The sequence below is a fragment of the Calypte anna genome, chromosome 11 (assembly GCF_003957555.1).
Source record: "Calypte anna isolate BGI_N300 chromosome 11, bCalAnn1_v1.p, whole genome shotgun sequence".
Classification (NCBI taxonomy): domain Eukaryota; kingdom Metazoa; phylum Chordata; class Aves; order Apodiformes; family Trochilidae; genus Calypte; species Calypte anna.
Window position 1 is genome coordinate 19,129,471 of NC_044257.1, and position 19,391 is coordinate 19,148,861.

Genomic DNA, 19,391 nt, shown 5'->3' on the forward strand with positions numbered 1-19,391 from the left:
TGGACGTAGGCACCGGAGTAGGTCTGCAAGGAGAGGGGGGACGTGGCTGGGGAGCCCCGGCACGCCTGGTGTGACCTCCACCCCCCTCCCGGTGCATCCCAGGGCCTCACCTGGATGGTGCCGAACTCCCTGCGCCACGGGCAGAGGTGGAGGTTGGTGGCTGCCAGCTCCAGCACCCGGAAGGCCCCGGCCAAGCCCCACAGTGCCGGGCCCAGCTCGGGGTGGCCCCGCAGCCCCCGGGCCAGCAGTGCGGGTGCCTCCGGCTGCAGGGCCCCCAGCAGGGCCGGGTCCTCCCGCAGCCGCTGCCGCAGCCGCTGCTCGAAGGAGGAGGGGTTGGAGGAGTGTTCCTGAGCCAGGCAGCGCCGGTACTGCTCCCGGTACTGCTCCCGGTGCTGCTCCCGGTGCTCCTGACGCTGCACCGAGCCCGCGCACATCCTGGGGGTGCAGCAGTGTGAGGACACCCCCTGCTCCAGACCCGCTCCCCGCCCATCCCCAGACCCCCCAGGCCCGGTTCCCCCGATCCCCTCTCGATCCCATCCCTATCCCCCTGGATCCCCTCCCCATCCCCCCTGGATCCCATCCCCATCCCCCTGGATCCCATCCCCCCATGGATCCCATCCCGATCCCCCCTCCATCCCATCCTGATCTCCCCTGGATCCCATCCCCATCCCCTCTCGATCCCATCCCTGGATCCCATCCCCATCCCCTCTTGATCCCATCCCCCCTGGATCCCATCCCATCCCCCTGGATCCCATCCCCCCTGGATCCCATCCCCATCCCCCTGGATCCCATCCCACCCCCCTCCATCCCATCCCGTTCCCATCCCGTTCCCCCCCCACCCGCCGCTCTCGCTCGCCCCTTCCGCTTCACACGCCACGCCCCCCCGCACGGTGACGTCAGCGGAAGGCGCTCATTTAGGCTCCGCCCCCATCGGGACGGGGTTGCCCCCTGCACCGACAGCGCCCCCTGGCGGAGCGGAGGGCCTCACGGTTACCGGGGTCCCGGCACGTGCCTGCGGCGGGTCTGGGGTCTGGGGTCCGGTCAGGGCAGGGACTCCAGGTAGGCCAGGGCGCTCTGCAGGGAGGTCAGGCAGTACCCCTCCTCCCCGATCAGGTACCTGCACCACAACGTCACCGTGACGTCATCAACACAGACACAGCCACAGGACATCACCACAGCCAGGACACCACCATGGTCACCATCCCGCCACAACCAGGACACTGCTATGGTCACCATCCCACCACAGCCAGGACACTGCTATGGGCACCATCCCACCACAGCCAGGACACTGCTGTGGTCACCATCCCACCACAGCCAGGACACCACCATGGTCACCATCCCGCCACAGCCAGGACACTGCTGTGGTCACCATCCCACCACAGCCAGGACACCACCATGGTCACCATCCCACCACAGCCAGGACACCGCTGCGGTCACTACACTGTCACAGCCAGGACACCACCACAGACACTGCATGATGGTGGCCAGGACGCTGCCACTGCCACCACACTGTCACAGCCAGGACACCGCTACAGCTGGGACACCACCACAGCAGGGGGGCACTGCCACAAGCAGGACATGGCCACCACCCCATGGGACAGCAGCACCACCAGGACACCACCACAACCACCCCACCACCACCTCCCAGACACTTCCCCAAGCAGGACACCACCCCCACCCCACAGCCCTGCACCCACAGGATCCACGTCCCCTTCCTCCAGCCCTGCCGTGGGGAGGGGGGGGTGTCAGTCCCCCACAGCCCCCCTGTCCCTACCCCTCGTGGATGAACTCCTCCATGGCGGCACACTCGGAGAGCAGCTGGGGCAGCCCGGTCCGCAGCACCACGAAGGACAGGATGGGCAGCAGGTCATCCGCCCCACTGCCACCAACACCAACCATCAGTCCCCAGGGGCCATGCCCAGCCCCAGACCCCCCCCCAGAGCCCCCCATACTGACACGGCGGCAGAGGCAGGGGTCCGGCCCTCCCGGGCACCGCAGTACTCCTCGGCGCACTCGCAGATGCCGCGCAGGGCTCGCACTGCGGCACAGAGCGGGTGCCGAGGGTCATCCCGATGCCCTCCCCCCAGACCCCTCCCCACACCCCGCACCCCGCACCCCCTCCCCGTCCCCTCACCGATGCACTCCAGCTTCCTGCGGGGACAGCTCTCCAGCGGGATGAGCCGCAGGTCCTGGATGGCGGAGCCGTACGCGGGGCAGCCGGCGGCGGGGGGGAAGAGGCGTGAGGACAGACCCATGTCGGCGGGGCCGGCGTGGCGGTGCCGCTCCATGCTGCGGGCCAGGGCTGCCTCGCGGGACCGGTGCACGCTCCTGCGGGGCAGAGAAGCCGAGGGGTGTGGGGAGGGTCCCGGGGGGGCGGTGGGGATCCCCCCCGTGGGCTGCCATACCTGTAGAGGGCCAGCAGCGGGGCCCAGAGCGGGGGGAAGAAGGCCTCCTCCAGGCAGGCCAGGCTCTGGTCCTTGCCGGCGGCGGTGCTCAGCCCCTCGAAGGCCAACAGTGTCAGCGCCAGCAGCCTGTCTGGGACGGGATGAGTTACGCAGCACCTCCGTGAGACCCCTGCCCCGCGCCCCGGCTCCAACCAAGGGACCCTCTGCCCTCCCCGGGACGGCGGCCATCCCTCACCGATGGCGTTGTGGATGTCCCGCACGACGCCCTTCAGCTGCTCCGGCAGCTCGGTGCCGGCCGGGGGCTCCGGTTCTTCAGGGGACGCCAAGAACCGCTCCAGGTCCTCGAAGGAGCCTTCCCGGGGGTTCTGGGGAGCCACCTCCGGTCCCCCGCCTTCCCCCCTCGGAGCGTCGGCGAGGGGCGTGCTGGAGAGGCTGTGCCGCAGCGCGGCCGCCCCGTGCTCGGGCACCGAGAACATGCAGTGGAGGCTGCGGGAGGCCCGGAGGCGGCGGCCCCCCGGCTGGGTGGGCAGAGAGCCCCCCGCCTCCGGCAAGGGGAAGGGGAGGCTGGAGGGGGCATCTGGACTGGGCTCGGCGGGGTCCTGGCTGAGGGCTGGGTAGAGGCGGGCGTAGACCCGGCACTGGAGCTGGCGCAGGAGCCGGGCGATGGGGTGCTCAGGGCAGCTGGAGGCAGAGGCAGGTGGTGGGTGGGGGGCACGGGGATGAAGCCCCCGGGGCCCTGCCCCACCCTGGTCCTACCTGAGGAGGCAGGAGAAGAGCCCCGGCACCAGGGAGGGGTCTGATGGGCTCTGATGCAGCCTGGCCTTCCACTGCCTCGGCCACTCCTGGGGAGTGCCAAGGACAGTCAGTGGAGTTGGGATGGTGTCCTGCCCCACAGCACTGTTCCCTGCCCCACAGCACTGTCCCATGCCCCACGGCATTGTCCCCTGCCCCATGGCACCATCCCTTGCCCCACAGCATTGTCCCCTGACCCACGGCATTGTCCCCTGCCCCACAGCACCATCCCCTGCCCCATGGCACCATCCCCTGCCCCATGGCACCATCCCCTGCCCCACAGCATTGTCCCCTGCCCCACGGCATTGTCCCCTGCCCCACAGCACTGTCCCCTGCCCCACAGCACCGTCCCCTGCCCCATGGCACCATCCCCTGCCCCATGGCACCACCCCCTGCCCCACAGCCCCCTGGCAGCAGCCCCAGTGCTGACTCACGTGGTCCTGCTCGTACTCCAGGATGGCAGCGTACAAGGCTCGCTGCTCCTGCTCCTCGGGGGTGAGGGCCACGCTGCTGGAGAACCTCCTGGGAACAGAGAGTGCCAGGTGATGGCAGCTCCTGGGGTGGCCCCCAGGCACCCCCCTGGGACCCCTCCTCACCTGTTGGCAGCCTCCTGCAGCCGCAGCCGCCGCTCCTCCATCTTCCGCTGCAGCTGGGACGCGGCAGAGTTAAGGCTCTGGAGCTGCCATGGCACCCAGCTGGCCCAACCCCCCGGCACCGACCGGTGCCAGGACAGGACCAGGACCCCCACAGCCCCTGCGTGTAGCCTGGCACAGTGGCAGCACCTAGAGCTCTGCCCACCAGGAAGGATACCGTCTCCTCCCGGGCCTTGGCGATCACCAGGTTTTCCATCATCTGCCGCTGCAGGGACAGTGTCTGTGGAGCACAGGGCCTGTTGGGGACACCCACCCCGAGCCCACGGCCACCAGGGGGGTGCCATGGTGCAGGGGGTCTCCCAAGCATCACAGGGACTCTCCCCACTCCCTCTCCCACCTCCCACCATGGCTGGGGGGGTGTTTGTCACTTGCCAGGGAGGTCTTCTGCAGGGCCTGGCTGGGGTTCAGCCGTGCCACCCGCGCCTCGTAGGCAGCCTTCAGCTTCTGGTTCTGCAGAGAGGCCTCTTCCAGCGGTGTCAGCTCCCTGCAGAGCCAGCCCTCAGCACCCAGGGCGCAGGGAGACCACCCAGGGCATGGGGAGACCACCCAGGGCATGGGGAGACCACCCAGGGCGCAGGGAGACCACCCAGGGCATGGGGAGACCACCCAGGGTATGGGGACAGGGCATGGGGACATCGAGGGGACAGCCCAGGGCACTGGGACATGGGAGACAAGACCACGGGCATGGGGACACCACGGAGGTCACAGGGACACCACCCAGGGCCCTTTCTCTTCCCTGCTGTTCCCCCACCCCAAGCCCCAGCTAAGGGGGTCCCGGGGCAGATGCCAGCCCCCCGTGTCGTCGTCGTCCCCCCCCACATACTTGCGTCCACTGTGAGCCTCGGTGATCTGCAGCTTCTGGAAGATCTCCGGGGGCAGGAAGGGGGAGAGCTTCCCCCCCTCATCCGAGAAGACCCTGCGGTGCCTGGGGAGGGCTGCACGACCCCCGCCGCGCTCTGCCGGCTTCCCCTGGGCTTTCCCTGGAGGGACAGGAGGGCTCAACTCCCCCCCTGCTCCACCACCGCTCTCACACCCGGGCAGGGGTCCCAGCACCCCGCAGCCCCCCACTCACCCAGCGCCGCGGCGATGGATTTGACCCTCTCCAGGCACTGCTCCGCCAGCTTCAGCATCTTCGGGGTGTCGGGGGTCACCCCCTGTCCGCCCTCTGCGGGGAGGAGCCGGGGTTGGGGACACGGGCGGGGGTCGCGGGGGGCTGCCGAGGGGACGGGGCAGGTCCTGCCCTACCTGTCCCTGCCGCCTCCTCCTGCAGGGCCTGGGCGATGAAGGCGATGCTCCTCAGGTACTCCACGTAAGCCTCCTGACACAGACGGGGGGTGAGCCCCGGGCAGCCCCAGCCCCGCGGACACCCCCGCCACCCCCCGGGCCCCGCCGGGATGGGGGAGGCGGGGCAGAATCGGGCCCTTCCGCGGGGACTGAGGGCAGGACAGACCCCCCCAGCCTGTCCCGAGAGGGACCCCGTGTCCTCGGGGGTCGCAGGACGGGGGGAGCCGAGGGGAGGCAAGCCCGGTGTGCGGGGGGAGCCCCGGGGGTGCCGCCCCGCACTCACCCGCCGCCGCCCGCCGCTGTCCATCTCCAGAGCGCCGCTCGCCGCCCTCATGGCGGTCTGCAGGGCCCTGCCCGCCCCGGCACCCCCGGGCCCCTCGCTGCCCGCCGCCGCCATGGCGGCCGCCGGCGCCGCCCGGAACGGCGCGATCGTGTCCGCGGCGCCGGGGGGGAGCGCGGCGGGGACCGGACCGGCGGCGGGATCCTCCCAGCCGGCAGGGGGCGCTGCGCCGGGCGGGGCGGGGCGGGCCGGGCCGGGCCCGCGGCGGCGGCGGCGATGAAGCGCGATCGGCGCGGGCGGTTCCTGGCGGCCGCGGGCGGCCCCGGTACCGACACCCCCGAGCCCCGGCGGCGGCCCGGCACGGCGGCACGCGGCACCGAGGCGGCGGCACGGCCCGAGCCCCCCGCGGGGTGGGCCCCGGCGGCCGCCTGGACACGGCCCGGCGCCCTCGGCGGTGCCCCGGAGGCAGGTGAGGCCCAGGCGGGGCGGGACCGGGAGGGGTCGGAGCCGGGTGGGGCGGGCAGGGGTCCCTCCGGGGGAGGAACGGAGCTGCTGCCGGCGGTGACGGGCGGGCCGGGTCCGCGAGCACCGAGCGGGGTGAGAGGGGGCAGAGCCCCGGTGCCGGTGCCCCGAGGGCGGGCCGGGGCTGCTCCTCCGGGGGCTCTGCCGTGTTCTGGTCCCGGTTCGCAGGGGGCCGGTAGCCGCGGGGCCAGCCGCCGGCGTGGCTGGGGCGGGAGATAAGTGCGGTCATCCAACGGGTCGGCGCTGGGTGTCAAAACACAACCGGGAACACCCTCCGGTACCGGAGCTGCCACCCGCACACACACCCCGTGTCTGACCCCTCCGTCCCTTCCCGGGGGCTCCGCGGGTGTCCCCAGCACCGAGCGGCAGCTCCGGGGCAGCCTGAGCGGGGCTGGGAACCGCGCGTCCCGGCGGGGCTGTCGGAACCGGGGCGGCTCGGGGAGCGGGGGCTGCGACCCCGTCCTGAAACGCTGCGGAGGGAGAAGAACCCCTGGGACTGAAGCTGAGGGAGCGGGGCCGGCAAAGGCACAAAGATCCTGGGTCAGCCCCAGGAAGAGTCGGGTTTAGGGTGAGCAGGTTGGGGAGCAGTGCCCGGGGGGGTCTCTCTCCTCCTGCCTGCGTTTTCTCTGCCAAAGCCCAGCCCCGGGGAGGGGAATGTCCCCAGCCCCGGGGAGGGAAATGTCCCCAGCCCCGGGGAGGGGAAGGTCTCCAGCAGCAGCAGCTCTGACAGCCGCGTTCTCTCCTGGTCAGGGATCGGCAGAGCCCTGAGCACCGGCTACTGCCGCCTCTGCCACGGGAAGTTCTCGTCCCGGAGCCTGCGGAACGCGTTCGGGAAGGTACCGGTGATGGGGGAGAACTCGGAGAAGCAGCGCCGGGTGGATCAGGTCTTCTTCACCGACTTCCAGCGGCTGGTAGGCGTGGCGGTGCGGCAGGACCCCGCGCTGCCACAGTTCGTCTGCAAGAAATGCCACGCTCAGTTCTACAAGTGCCGCAGCGTCCTCCGCACCTTCATCCAGAGGGTCAACGCCTCTCCCACCGGACACCTCAAGGCGAAAGGAAAGTACGTGGGGTGTTTGTGTGTTTCTTTTCTTTCTTCCCGGGGGTAAGGAACCCGCTGGGACGCTCCATAACCCCGTGGTGCTGCTCTGGTTCTTGCAGGAGTGGTGTGGCACAGCCCCAGCCGGGCACGGAAGGAGCTGCTGCCTGCCTGGGTGAGTTCCTGCCCTTCCATTTCCGTGGTGCCATCATCCGAGGGGGGGTTTTATGGTCACTGAGGAGAGAACACCCAGCAGGATGGTTCCTGCAGCCCTCACTCTGCCCGGTTCCCCGGGAGGATCCATGGGCCTCGTGGAGCTGAAAGAGGCAGAGGCTGAGGGGGGGTATGGAGAGCAGGCTGGGGGGGCAGTGCCAGGCCCAGGTGCCACCAGACACGGGGCAATCAGAAATAGGCTTTGAGCTGCCAAATGTATTGTGAGCTATAGGCACTGGGACTGCCCCCACCCCACCCCTCTGGCTGCAGCACCCACCTGACACCAAAGCCCACGTGGCCTTGGGGACAGCGGGGCAGAGGGATGGGGGGTCCCTCCTTGTGTCCCCCCTGGTCCTGGTGGTGTCAGGGGGCTGGGGGTCCCTCCCTGTGTCCCCCCTGGTGCTGCCAGGGGACTGAGGGGTGCCCTGCTCTCCCCCTGGCAGTCGACCTGATCACCTCCAGCCCCCAGTGCCTGCACAGCCTGGTGAGCTGGGCACACGCCCACGCGGGGAGCTGCCCCTCAGCCCCCAGCCTGCAGAGCGTCCTCTCCTCCGAGTACTGCGGCATCATCCGCGCCGTCTGGGGCTGCGGCGACGGCCACGACTACGTCATGGACACGGACTCGGACTGCAGCACGGTGCTGCTGGACAACGCCCTCTCGGTCAAACGGGAGTGGAACAAGAGCACGGGCCAGCACTTGACTGACAACGGGGCAGAGGATGCCCAGGCTGTCCCTGCTCCCAAAGCCCAGCACGCCCCAGTGAGGACCAGTCCTTGCCAGCAGCCCCCAAACAAAGGGACCGCGGCGCTGCCGCTGGACGTGGAGAACGAGCCACCACAGGACAGGGATTCATCTCCCTCACAACTGGACAGTGAGGGCTCCTTCCAGGAGAAGGCCCCACCACAGCCTACATCCCCCCTGAGCACTGCCCCAGGTAAAGGATTCACCTGCTGGGAGAGGGCAGGGAGCTGGGGAGGTGCCAGGCACTGCAGGGTGGTCGCTGGGTCTCTGGTGCCACAGAATCCTTTTTGGGTGGAAAATACCTTTAAGATCATCAAGTCCAATGGTTCCCCAGGAACTACCAAGGCCACCACTTACCCATTACTCTCAGCACCACATCTCCATGGCTCAGAAACCCCACCAGGGATGGGCAGCCAGGGCCAGGCCCTGACAACCCTTTCCAGGGAGAAATTGTTCCCCAGCTCCAACCTAAACCTCCCCTGGCACAACTTGAGGCCAAAAGTTCCTCTTGTCCCATCCCTCGTTCCTTGGGAGCAGAGCCCGACCCCCCCTGGCTCCAACCTCCTCTCAGGGGGTTGCAGAGAGCCACAAGGTCTCCCCTCAGCCTCCTCTGCCCCAGGATCAACACCCCCAGGGCCCTCAGCTGCTCCTGGGTCAGTTTGTGCTCCAGACCCTTCCCCAGCTCTGTTGCCCTTCTCTGGAATCACTCTGGCACCTCGATGTTTTTCTTGCCACATTTTCTCCTGCTCAATCCAAACCCCACCCATATTCCAGCAAGGAGAGGTTTCCCCTCCCTGCTGCAGTTGCAGGTGATGCCAAACAGCAGGAACCCCACCTTCTTAACACAGCCAAGTTAACTGCTGAGCATTCCTCGCTTCTGGAAGTGGTGTTTGGGGATTAACACCAGTTTTTCAGTTACAGCAGCAGGGCTGAGTTAGCTCCACCAGCCACAGGAGGTGTCCGCTGCTGGAAAGAGGAACAGCAGTTGGGGGTCACCTGGGGACAAGTGGGTGTCACAGGGGAAACCAAAAGATGCTGGTGGGAGCTGTAGGGTGAAGGCTTCCCAGTGCCTGGGGTGCAGGGGGAGCAGCCTGTGAGCACGTGGAGAGCTTGGTATAAATCCTCAGCTTGTGAGGGAGCACAGGCTTCATTGCTGTGCAAGGCAGCAGCCACTGGCCAGTTATCCACTGCTTTTCCTTGTAACTCCCTGTGTTCTCCTTCATTCCCTAGGACAGTTGAGTGGGAAGCAGGTTCTGTCTGCAACATCGGATGAGCGGGTAAAAGACGAGTTCAGTGACCTTTCTGAGGGGTGAGAGCAGAGTGGGTTTAAAACAGCCTAAATGTCTTCCTCGCGAGTGTGCAGTGAGCCTCCTGGGACAGCCCTGCTCCCCACCAGCCTCCCATCCCGGGCTCTCTGCTTGCTGGCTGCTCCCAGCAAACCTCCTGGTTCTTTTTCCTCCCCTCTCCAGGGGAAGGAGCAGTGGAGGGGTGGCAGGGGCTTGCCTGGTCCCAGGGGGCTGCTCCAGGAGAGCCCTTGGAGCGATCCCCCCTGTGCTCACAGGGAGGGTGATTGACTGGGAAGTGGGTGGGAGCTGTGTGACCAGAGATGGGGCTGAACCCTTCAAACACAGGTGTTTAAAGTGAGGCTTGTACCCAACTGACAACTGGGGCTAGTTATTCCTAGTCTGAAGTACCAGTGGCCAAGGGCAGGCTTGTTTTCAGCCTGTCAGATAAATCATCACATGAGAAACGTCCTGACTGTTTATTGCCTGCTTCCTGGCTTTGGAATTAATTGCTTCTTTATAGCTTAGGACTAAAAAAGGGGAAAAAAATCCCACACAACCCAACCTAAACTGATGTGGCTGCTGCGTCTGAGGAAATACAGAAATTCATTAGCCTGCACCAGGCAATGATGTTACATTCTGCAAAAGTACTTTTCCCAGTGTGGAAAGTGGTGGCAGTGTCCCTCAGCAATGAAAGGGTCTGTTCAGTGACAGCTGGAATTTGTTCTTGGTTATTCTCGCAGAGATTCAGTCCAAAAAAGGACCCAGGTTTGCTGTCTGCTGCCCTCACCCGTGCTGCAAGTGCCTGGGGAGGTGATGGGAGAGGAGGATGTGGGGACTCTCGGCTGCCCTGGCACCCTGGGAGGGAGATGGATGTGCTGGGGATGGAGAACACAAGTAGCTGCTGGTGCTGGATGCCATCGTGGTGCTGGGGTGGTAAAGGGAATCTTCTCTCTCTCAGGGACTTCTTGAGTGACGATGAAAATGAGAAGAGAAATGTGCAATCTTCAGATGACTCCTTTGAGCCTTACCCCGAGAAGAAGTAAGGGGCTGAGCAGTGGGAGGGGTGGGGAGCACCTCCAATTCCTTTCCTGGGCTCAGGTCCCTCCCTGTCCCTGTCTGGAGGTGACAGCAGTGCCACATTCCCCTTTCCCAGGCCTGGCACTGATGACTGCAGCTTTGCTCCATGTCCTTGCCAAACACGAGCTCCTGCTTTGCTGGTCAAGCACTGGGCTAAGCCCTCAGACCCAGCCTGACCCCACGGGATGACTAAAACCCATGTCCAGCATTAACCCAGTCTCCCTCTTCCCTTCTTGGAGGGTTTCTAGCAAGAAAAGTGACAGCAAAGAAGCAAAGAAGGCAGAAGAGCCCAAAATACGGAAGAAGCCAGGGCCCAAGCCAGGCTGGAAAAAAAAAATCAAATGTGAAAGGTGAGGAGGAGCCAGGGGTGGGCGGGCAGCACCCAGCCCTTCCCAGCAGCTGACAGCAGGGCTCTGCTTTGCAGGGAGGAGCTGCCCACCATTTACAAGTGTCCTTACCAGGGCTGTGCAGCTGTCTACAGAGGGGCGGATGGCATGAAGGTGAGCTTGGGGTTTGCTCCAGTCCTCAGCCTGGAGCTTTGGGTGGTACAGAGCTGTCTCTGTCTGAGGAGAGGATCCCTGACAGGTGTCATCTGCTGCAGGAGGTAGCAAGTGATGAAGTGAAGCCACCCGAGGCCTTTTTCTGTGCTCCAAAAAGCAGCAGGAGCTCCTCCTGTCCTGGAGCTCTGCTGCTGGCTCAGCAGCATCCCTTGGGAGAAGCTCAGCTGTGTCCTGCTGGAGCCCCTGCCCTCAGGGGGGGTTCTGGTGGGAGTCTCTGCTTTTCCCCAGCACAGCAGTGCAGATACACAAGCTGCTGAGATTAGGGTCTCCTTTACTGGGGAATTCAGGTTGTTTTCACTGGAAAAACCAGCCCTGGTCTCCACTGGGCAATCAGCACTAGAAGCTCTGTCCTCTCTTTCCAGAAACACATCAAAGAGCATCACGAGGAGGTTCGGGAGAGGCCCTGTCCTCATCCTGGCTGCAACAAAGTTTTCATGATTGACCGGTACCTGCAGCGCCACGTGAAGCTCATCCACACAGGTGGGTCTGGTGGGCTCTGCTCACCCCACGGGTGTTACAAACACCCAACAGCTGCTGGCACAAGGCGAGTAGGTGCCGTGGTGAGACACTGTGGGGTGTGGAACCGCCTGTAAAGCTGTAACAAGGTGGGGGATGTGGGGCAGGGGGAGGAATTCAGGCTCCACGAGCAAGCGTGGGCAGCTGCCTGCGTGTGCTGCTGCCTGCGTGTGCTCCCTGCAGCAGGAAATCCGTGGAGGGGCTGACCCTGGGATTTTCCCTTGCAGAGGTACGGAACTACATCTGTGATGAGTGTGGGCAGACCTTTAAGCAACGCAAACACCTCTCGGTCCATCAGATGCGGCACTCGGGAGCAAAGCCCCTCCAGTAAGTGCACTGATCCCATCCCTTTTCTCAGCCATGAACAGACAGGATCATGGAATCACTAAAGTTGGAAAAGATCTCTTAACATCATCAAGTCCAACTGTCAGCCCAACACAACCACATCCCAAAGTGCTACATCTGCACGTTTTCTGAACACCTCCAGGGATGGTGACTTCACGACTGCCCTGGGCAGCCTGTTCTGATGCCTGACCACTCATTCAGTAAAGAAATTGTTCCCAATATCCAATCTAAGGCTGCCCTAGCACAACTTGAGGCTGATTCCTCTCATCCTGTCACCAGTTGCTTAGGAGAAGAGACCAGCCCTCCCCTTGCTCCTCATCCCAACCTCCTTTCAGGGAGTTGTCAGCTCAGGAGTAGAAAAGAGGAGGTTGGAAGGGCAGTGAGGATCTGTGGAGTTCACAAATCCTGTGTCACAAACCCTGCTTGGAGCTGGCTGAATCTTTTTAAATGTCCCTGCCCAGTGTGTGCCCCAGCTGTGGAGCTTCTCTTCCTGTTGCCCATCAGAGCTGAGCTGTGGGCCTGAGGAGAACCCCCCTGTGTGACTGCAGTGGTTGTAGGAGCTCCTCTGAGGCTGGGGTTGTCTTCTGGGCTCCTGCAGCGTGACAGAGCCCCTGCTTTGCCTTGCAGGTGTGAGATCTGTGGGTTCCAGTGCCGGCAGCGAGCGTCCCTCAAGTACCACATGACCAAACACAAAGCTGAGACAGAGCTGGAGTTTGCCTGTGACCAGTGCGGGAAGCGCTTCGAGAAGGCTCACAACCTGAACGTCCACATGTCCATGGTGCACCCTCTGACCCAGACTCAGGACAAAACCAAGCCACTGGAGCCAGAGCCCATCCTCCTCCTCAACACTTCAGGGACTTCCGACAGCCAGGCAGTAAAACCAGAAGTGACTGTGCAGCAGGAGCCCACCTGAGGGGCACGGGGACGCTCTCCCAGTCCAGCCCTGTAGGAACCGTACAGCAGAGTGTGGAGATTTTTTTAATCTACCTTTTAGTCTCCCAAAGAACTCAGTGGAATTAGCTTCAGCTTTCTCAGAAAAGGCTTGTTCTCATGCTGTGATTCTCCGTGCTCACGTCTGATTCAGCAGTGTTGTACTAAGAGTCTGTCTAATCCCTGGGGAGGGGATGGGGAGCAGCACCCCACAGTGTCCCCCCTTTGTCCCCACGCACACAGTGTCCAAACAGCATTGGCCACAACTGTTCCCTGCCTGCACAGAAGTGCCCTGGGGGGCTGTAAGGGTACGGAGGACAACGGAGCAACACTTTGGTTTGGAAAAACAAAAAGAAGGAAGGAAAGAAAAAAAGAAAAAAAAGAAAAAAAAGAAATTATGATTCCCAAAGCAAGTCTAAACTGAAATTTGTAACCTACTTTTTATTGTAACAAGAGCTTCATGGTTATGCTTGTAATAAATTATTTACAAAGTAATTTGACAGAAACAGCACTGGAGAGAAAGGTCACACTTTGTTTGCTCCTTCTGCTGCCCTCAGGGTCTCCTGCTCGGGGTGTCAGGCTGCTGCCTGCCCCTCACTCAAACAGGACCAGCTCCTCATCCAGCTCCATGGCTGCAGCAGGCCTTGAGGAGTGCAGGAGGGCAGCTCCCAGCTCTGGGTCAAGCTCTTCACAGGTGGACAGTAGCTGGGGAGAGGCAAAGGGGCCAGCATCAGACCTGCTCAAGGTGCCTCAACGCAGGTCTGACACACGAGGTCCTTGTGCTGCCTCCCAGCAGGATGCAGGGGCAGGAGGGGGATGCAGCTGCCAGAATAACCTGGCCTGCTGCAGAGACACTGGGCCATGCTCAGTATTTCCCCCCCACGAGTGTGTGTTAAGCAGTGGGAGCAAAACTGAGGGCAGAGGTTGATGTTGCTGAATAAGATGGAGCTGGGGTGTTTAACCTGGTGGTTAAACACCCGGTACCCCCCCCCTGCTCCCAAATCCCATAGGGAAGTGGGCTATAGGTTCAGCAGGCAGCACTTGCACCCACCAAAGGCTGCCCAGGCAGAAGCCAAGCTCCCAGCTCTCCTGCACAGGAAGAAAAGGGAAAAAAAACCTCAGCCTACCAGTCGTGTGTTCCCAAAGCTGTGGGCAGGGCAGCGCGGGATGGCAGCCAGCAGGAAGCGCCGGGCACTGGAGATCAGCTCCAAGGGGTCCCCCTGGAGAACATGGAGATGGGAGATGACCCAGCCTACATCACTTTAAGCTCCTTGTCTCCAGAGCTGAAATGGGAACCATTACCCAGCACCTACTCAGAAGTTACACAGACCACTTGAGCAGTGACTATGGCCACCCCGGGGTTCTGCAGCGAGGCAGCCCTGGCTTCAGGCAGCAGCACCAGCACCTTCCCTCAGCCCCAAGGTGGGACCAAAGGCACCTGGCACCTCTGCCTTGTAGGGAAGTGGGAACACGAGGGATGGTGCAAGTGGCAGAGGATGGGGATAAACTGTAGGATTCCCAAGAGGGAAAAGGAGACTGAGTGTCACTCACATGCTCTGTGGGGTCTGGGCTTTGGTCAGGCTGGGGCAGGTCCTTCCCTTCCACAAAGAGCTGCAGCAGCTGGAGGTAGAGCTCCAGTGCCACACGGAGGAAGGTTGGTTCCTGGGTGAGCAGCTCATGGTGGAAGCAGGGGGTGAGGCTAGAGGAGGTCACACAGCAGCTCTGGTCAGCACTGTCAGCTGTCCTGGCAGCTTCAGGGGCTGAGCCAAGGCAGAGCTGGTGCTGTGCTGTCTGGCTGATGAGTTCCACCAGCTGCCCCCTTCTCCCTCCCCAGACAGTACCTGTAGAAGGCAAGAGGCAGGAGCCGGGTGTGCCGGTCCGAGGCCGCGCTGCGCAGGACACGGTACTGCCCGGGGTCTGCAAGAGCCAGAGAGCAGCACTCAGCATCTTGGGGTTCCTCAGGACACCAGACAAACCTCCACAGCAGCACGGGGGCTGCAGTTTCCTTCCAGCCCACAATAAACGTCAGTGCTTGGGGACCTCTGAGAAGAAAACTGTCCCCTTGGAGGCTTTCTCTACCAGAGGGGACAACACTGAGTGTCTGAGTGCTCTTAACACTGCTGAGACCCCACCTCAAACCCTGGAATCAGTTCTGGGCCCCTCACAACAAGAAGCACATTGAGGAGCTGAAGCGTGGCCAGAGAAGGGAAGGGGCTGGAGCACAAGGAGAAGGGTCTGGAGAATGAGGGGAGACCTGGATCTCTGTAACCCTGGAGAGGAGGTTGGAGCCAGGGGGGGTCGGGCTCTGCTCCCAAGGAACAAGGGATGGGACAAGAGGAACTTTTGGCCTCAAGTTGTGGCAGGGGAGGGTTAGGTTGGCTATTAGCCAAGAGCTGGGGTGTGCTGTCCAACCTGAACCTGGCCTTCCCACCCCTTGGAGGCAGGACACACTCACCTTCCTCTGTTGAGTGGAAGAGAAGAGGCCAAGAGATGCCCCTCCCTTCCAGGCACCGAAAGATCTCCAAGGACCATTCCAGAGATGCCTGAAAATCCACTCCTTCCTGGGGGACAGAAGGGACATGTCTAGTCAGGCTGAAGCTGTATGAAAGCAAAGGAAGCCCCATGAGATGTGCTACTAAAGGACTCTGGTGTGCTTTTTGGTTTTTTTTTTGCTTTACTCATTTTACTTGGAGTAACCTCCCAGATCTGTTTGTTCAAGATGTTTCTTCCCTCAACGACTCTGCCTCCAGACTCTCCTCCCAAAGACCATGAGACCAAACAATTAGTTTTAACCTGAACTTGCTCCCTGATCCCATCTGCTAGGTGAGTACACAGCAAAGGGACAGAAAAGAGCATTCCCAGGCAGGAGGATGCTTGGGGCAGACAGCTGCTGGAGGAAACTTGTCAGCTTTGCTCCTTCAGTTAAGAGCATAAAATCATGTGGAAACCATTTCCCCCCTGTGTTGGGGACCTCTGCTGTGAAATACCACGTGCATTCCTGCCTGGGGAAAAACCTCATCTCACAGATTTGAAGTGCTACATAAAAGCCAAGAGAGAGAGAGAGAGAGATGAGGTTCCTGTGCTACCTGGGATGTGTGAGTTCTGAATGAGGAACAGAAAATAGTAACTCATTCAGGAAGAGAAATAAAAGCGTAGAGAGGGGAGATAAGGTCAGTTGGAGGGAAACCCAGGTTTAATCTGATGGGAAGGGCTTCCAGCAGGCTCAGTCTGGGCTGTTGCTGATCCCTCCCTGTGGCAGAAGCAGCTACCAGCCCTCCCAGTACAGCACAAAGCATCTTTAGGCAGCAATCCAAGGGGATCAGACACACGGAGTGTCAAGAGAATTCCCTCGGGGGCTGAATTTACCTCTGGTGCTATTTTTGCTGAGATGAGATCCAGGAGTGAGAAGAACAGCAGAGAAACGAGAAGCTGGAAGGGAAGGAGAACACCCATCAGCTCTGCCTGCTCTGGTGACTCAGAACTTGGACTTTCCAGTCAGGAAGTAACATTTCACAAAGCACATTCTCAGAATGGAGCTGGATGAGCTGCAACTCCTGTTCCTCCCAGGTGAAGGCAGTGTGTTTGAAGAAGACAGACTGCAGCCTGACATTATTCACTGCTCCTTAAAGGTAAATTCCACCCTAAAGCCACCATTCTCAAAGTGAGGCTTTTGCTGCAGTCAGCCAGTCAGGAAGAAGCTCCTGACTCCTCCCAGGCAGGGAAAACTGAGCAAGCTACCACAGGTGTAAACCTGGAGGAGAGCTGATGTTGTTCCTAGCACCAGGATCCTGCCCTGATCCTTGGGGCTGGCTCTGGATCCTTACCACATCTCTTCCTGGCACCTTCTTCCTATCTCAAGGTAGGTTTTTGAGATGAAAGTCACTGTTCTGTACTGAATACTTGTATTCACCCAGTGACACCAGTTTTTGGCCAGCAGATTTTGGCTGCAGACCAGTGTAAACAGTGAAGGAGTCAATCCCAGAGCAAAGAGGAGCTGCTGCTGGAACTGCTGCCCGGAGCAATAGAAGTTCAGAGTAAACAGTAAGGCTTCAACATGATTGACCTGTGAGTGTGTCCATACAGGGACACTCCCCACACCCAGCTCTGATCCCAGATTTCCCCTGGAAGACCAACAGACAGAACTGATGGGTACTGCCCAGCTTCCTCCTCAGCAGAGGCCTGGGGAGAACCCCTGTGAGTGAGTGGGAAATGGGGGAGAGGCACTTCCTGGAACAGACTTGGGAAATCCTTCTGCCTGGAATTCCCAGAGCCCTGAAAAGCCCTGCACCCCTGTCTCACAAACCTTCAGCATCTCCACAACCTCCCAGCCAAGCTGCCTCAGCTAAAATCCACAATGACTGCTCCTTGGTTGGAGGGAGAGATGATCCTGGCCTGCCAGGCATTGAGCTCTCCAGCTCCTGGTTTGTTTTTTTTTCTTAAAGCAGCAGTTTAACAGCCTCTCCCTGACTTCACCAGAGAGCCAGTATCTGAGTTTAAAGCTTGAAGCTGGAACAGCTTTGCCACCAGGATAAGTATTTAACAACTGGTAATCTACAGCTACACTTTATCAAGTAGCCACCACAGCAGGATTTTACACCAGGCTTTACCAGGGATATCACTGTAGCTCAGGACCACCTTTTCTCAGTTAAAACTTCCAGTTTTCAAGCACAGGGAACAGCAGATACTTAAAATGTGGTGCCTTGCCTGCTCTGTGCCAGTCCCCAGCCTCTGCAGAGTGCTTCTGTCTCGTCCACGTGGTGACTGCTGCTGAGCAGTACAGTGGAGGAAGGCAGCTGAAATCCAAGGAGGGCCAAAGAGGGGAAAAACTGCTCCTGAAGAAAGGAACCTAGGAAACAAAACCAGCATGTCACAGGTATGGAGGGAAAAAACCAAAAATTTTAAAAAATCAGAGCTGTGAATGAGGAGGAAATCAGGGGCTTGAGCAAAGGGTTTGTGACTGGGACCAAAATAAAAGAATTATTCTCTCCCATTCCCTTTTCACTGCAGTGGAATGCTACATGGAGAGAGTTTAAAGAAAAAAAAGTCTAGAAACAGACAGCAGCATTCCCAAATCCTTTTTATCAGAGGCTGGACAGGTCACTAACTGTATGCACTGCTATGGCTAATGTGATTGTCACATTCAGTAAACTGCAAGGAGGTTTTTATACTCTTGGAGAACAGTTGCAGGATGCTGAACACCACTGTAAGGACAGATAAAGGAGGAAGCACCCAGCAGAGCAGCAGGCAGTGGCTTCAGGAGACCAAAGATTCCCCAGATCCAGGGAGCAAAGGGTGCAACAGCTTGAGTGAATGACTCAGTGCTAAGGGCAAGTTCCAGTGTTTGTCTAACAAGGACTCTGCCTTGCAGCCTCCTCTAAAAAAGAGTCTCTTTTCCTTGTGGTGAAGCACTCTGACCCACATTACACAGAAGGCCAGACTAAATAATTATCATGACCCATTTTGAGTTTAAACTCTACAAAGGAATCTGTTTATAGCTGTCCTACAAGCCTCAGCCCCTGTCAGCATTTGACACCCCAAGCTCCCAGAAAGCAGGTCCTGCTGCCTGTGGATCCACCAGGCCTGGTTCCAGGGACACACCTGGCAGCTGAGGATTGACATTCCCTCAGTTTTTGCAGCTCTTCTGCAAGTGGAGTCCCAAAGAGTCTCTTCCACTGGGAGCAGAGCACTGGCTCCAGCCTGGGCCACCAAAGCTGGGGAGGAGGACAGAAAGCAGCAGTGTTGGTGGTGGTGTGTGTAGCAGCTGGCTGCAGGCATGGTACCTCTGCCAGGGACTCAGGGAATGGCTTTTTCTGCCCCTCTTAATGTAAAAGTCCAAGTTGTACAGACAGGCATAAATAAACATGAAAACCTTAGCAAAAAAGCACAGCAGCCTTAAGGTGAGAGAGGAACAGTTACCACTGCAGAGGAAAGCAGAATGGGGCATTTGCTGTGACATGCTGTCAGGACATCATTGACCCCTTCTGCTGCCTCCTCACACTCCAAGCTGGCATTAAGCAGGCCCTGGAAGAGGAGAAATCACAAGGTGAGTGCACACACACGTCTCTGCTGCTTTGAAGTACCTCACCAAGCCCTGAGTAAACTAATCTGAGATGACTGTAGGTGTCAGCATGGCCCAGCTAAAGAAACCTCCACCTTCTTGTGGCTGCATTGTCATCATTGACCTCTACCCCTGCCTCCTCCTCTCTTCCCTCTCCTGCATTGCTGCTCTTCTTTGGAATTTACACCACCAGTTCTCAAAGCAGGGGTGCAAGTGGCACGTGTCACTGTTAAGAACAGCATCAGCTCAAGTATCCTGGTAAAGAACCATCTCCTCCTCAGCCATTACCCTGAAGAAGTGAGCAGTGATGCTGTAGGAGAGTGCATACCCCCTGGAGCAGGTGTTCTTCTGGAGGAAGACAAGGAGAAAGAAAAAAAAGAAAAAAGAAATTAATTCCTTCCCTTTTGAACTGTTATTTTTCTTTAAGTGTTTTGGGTGTCCATCATGACAGTGCTTGGCTAACACAGAACCACCCTGTGGGATCCTGAGCATCAGTCAACAAAACCAAGAGCAGGTGGCACAGGAGGACATGATGTATCCCCAGGAGAGCATCCCCAAGCCTGCAGATGTGTGTGTGCACCAGAGGTGAACATTGTCAGGAACAACAGGACTGCAGAGAACATTCCTGCTGCTCCAGAACTGGCTGAGCCACTGCCAGACCACTGGCTGACCCCATGGGTGATTTCACCCCC

At 60.4% G+C, this 19,391-nt stretch overlaps 3 protein-coding genes across 6 annotated transcripts in view; 1 reads left to right on the forward strand and 2 right to left on the reverse strand.

Moving 5' to 3' along the window:
- Window positions 1–355: 355 nt before the first annotated feature.
- Window positions 356–5,531, reverse strand: VPS9D1 (VPS9 domain containing 1). Of its 4 annotated transcripts, none has more exons than XM_030457664.1 (16): window positions 5,418–5,531; window positions 5,096–5,168; window positions 4,923–5,015; window positions 4,674–4,830; window positions 4,223–4,334; window positions 4,008–4,070; window positions 3,794–3,846; window positions 3,632–3,719; window positions 3,162–3,247; window positions 2,641–3,086; window positions 2,406–2,535; window positions 2,135–2,328; window positions 1,957–2,038; window positions 1,775–1,879; window positions 1,013–1,117; window positions 356–435 (listed from the first exon to the last, which is right to left on the reverse strand). In XM_030457664.1, exons 1-15 carry the CDS (start codon window positions 5,529–5,531, stop codon window positions 1,042–1,044), a joined length of 1,872 nt encoding a protein of 623 aa, XP_030313524.1. In that variant the 3' UTR covers window positions 356–435; window positions 1,013–1,041. The 4 variants fall into 4 exon arrangements, with proteins under 4 accessions (XP_030313524.1, XP_030313527.1, XP_030313525.1 ...); XM_030457665.1 differs by having other exon boundaries at window positions 373–435; window positions 995–1,117; XM_030457666.1 differs by having other exon boundaries at window positions 398–435; window positions 1,009–1,117.
- A 159-nt stretch (window positions 5,532–5,690) lies between these two features.
- ZNF276 (zinc finger protein 276) lies at window positions 5,691–13,141 on the forward strand. The gene is made up of 11 exons (XM_030457663.1): window positions 5,691–5,883; window positions 6,687–6,996; window positions 7,095–7,147; window positions 7,629–8,120; window positions 9,158–9,236; window positions 10,172–10,252; window positions 10,530–10,640; window positions 10,715–10,790; window positions 11,213–11,330; window positions 11,594–11,693; window positions 12,339–13,141. Exons 1-11 carry the CDS (start codon window positions 5,691–5,693, stop codon window positions 12,622–12,624), a joined length of 1,899 nt encoding a protein of 632 aa, XP_030313523.1. The 3' UTR covers window positions 12,625–13,141.
- Window positions 13,142–13,144: 3 nt separating this feature from the next.
- Window positions 13,145–19,391, reverse strand: part of FANCA (FA complementation group A) — a 32,473-nt gene continuing 26,226 nt past the window's right edge. The window contains exons 34-44 of the mRNA XM_030457662.1: window positions 18,988–19,047; window positions 18,558–18,662; window positions 18,240–18,352; window positions 17,346–17,487; window positions 16,008–16,070; window positions 15,441–15,443; window positions 15,097–15,202; window positions 14,483–14,558; window positions 14,193–14,340; window positions 13,769–13,861; window positions 13,145–13,346 (exon numbers count right to left, since the gene is read on the reverse strand). Of these exons, the coding sequence (XP_030313522.1) occupies window positions 13,236–13,346; window positions 13,769–13,861; window positions 14,193–14,340; window positions 14,483–14,558; window positions 15,097–15,202; window positions 15,441–15,443; window positions 16,008–16,070; window positions 17,346–17,487; window positions 18,240–18,352; window positions 18,558–18,662; window positions 18,988–19,047 (1,020 nt within the window). The 3' untranslated portion in view covers window positions 13,145–13,235. The remainder of the gene's footprint in view (window positions 13,347–13,768; window positions 13,862–14,192; window positions 14,341–14,482; window positions 14,559–15,096; window positions 15,203–15,440; window positions 15,444–16,007; window positions 16,071–17,345; window positions 17,488–18,239; window positions 18,353–18,557; window positions 18,663–18,987; window positions 19,048–19,391) is intronic.

Excerpts from the sequence above, each read along its gene's own strand:
- ZNF276 (XM_030457663.1), top strand. The coding sequence starts at position 5,691 with ATGAAGCGCGATCGGCGCGGGCGGTTCCTGGCGGCCGCGGGCGGCCCC. Across the intron at positions 8,121-9,157 it reads CCCCCTGAGCACTGCCCCAG|GACAGTTGAGTGGGAAGCAG; the intron begins GTAAAGGATTCA and ends TTCATTCCCTAG. Across the intron at positions 11,331-11,593 it reads CGTGAAGCTCATCCACACAG|AGGTACGGAACTACATCTGT; the intron begins GTGGGTCTGGTG and ends TTTCCCTTGCAG.
- VPS9D1 (XM_030457664.1), bottom strand. The coding sequence starts at position 5,531 with ATGGCGGCGGCGGGCAGCGAGGGGCCCGGGGGTGCCGGGGCGGGCAGG. Across the intron at positions 4,071-4,222 it reads CCCTGCAGAAGACCTCCCTG|ACACTGTCCCTGCAGCGGCA; the intron begins GCAAGTGACAAA and ends TGTGCTCCACAG. Across the intron at positions 1,118-1,774 it reads GAGGAGTTCATCCACGAGGG|GTACCTGATCGGGGAGGAGG; the intron begins GTAGGGACAGGG and ends GTTGTGGTGCAG.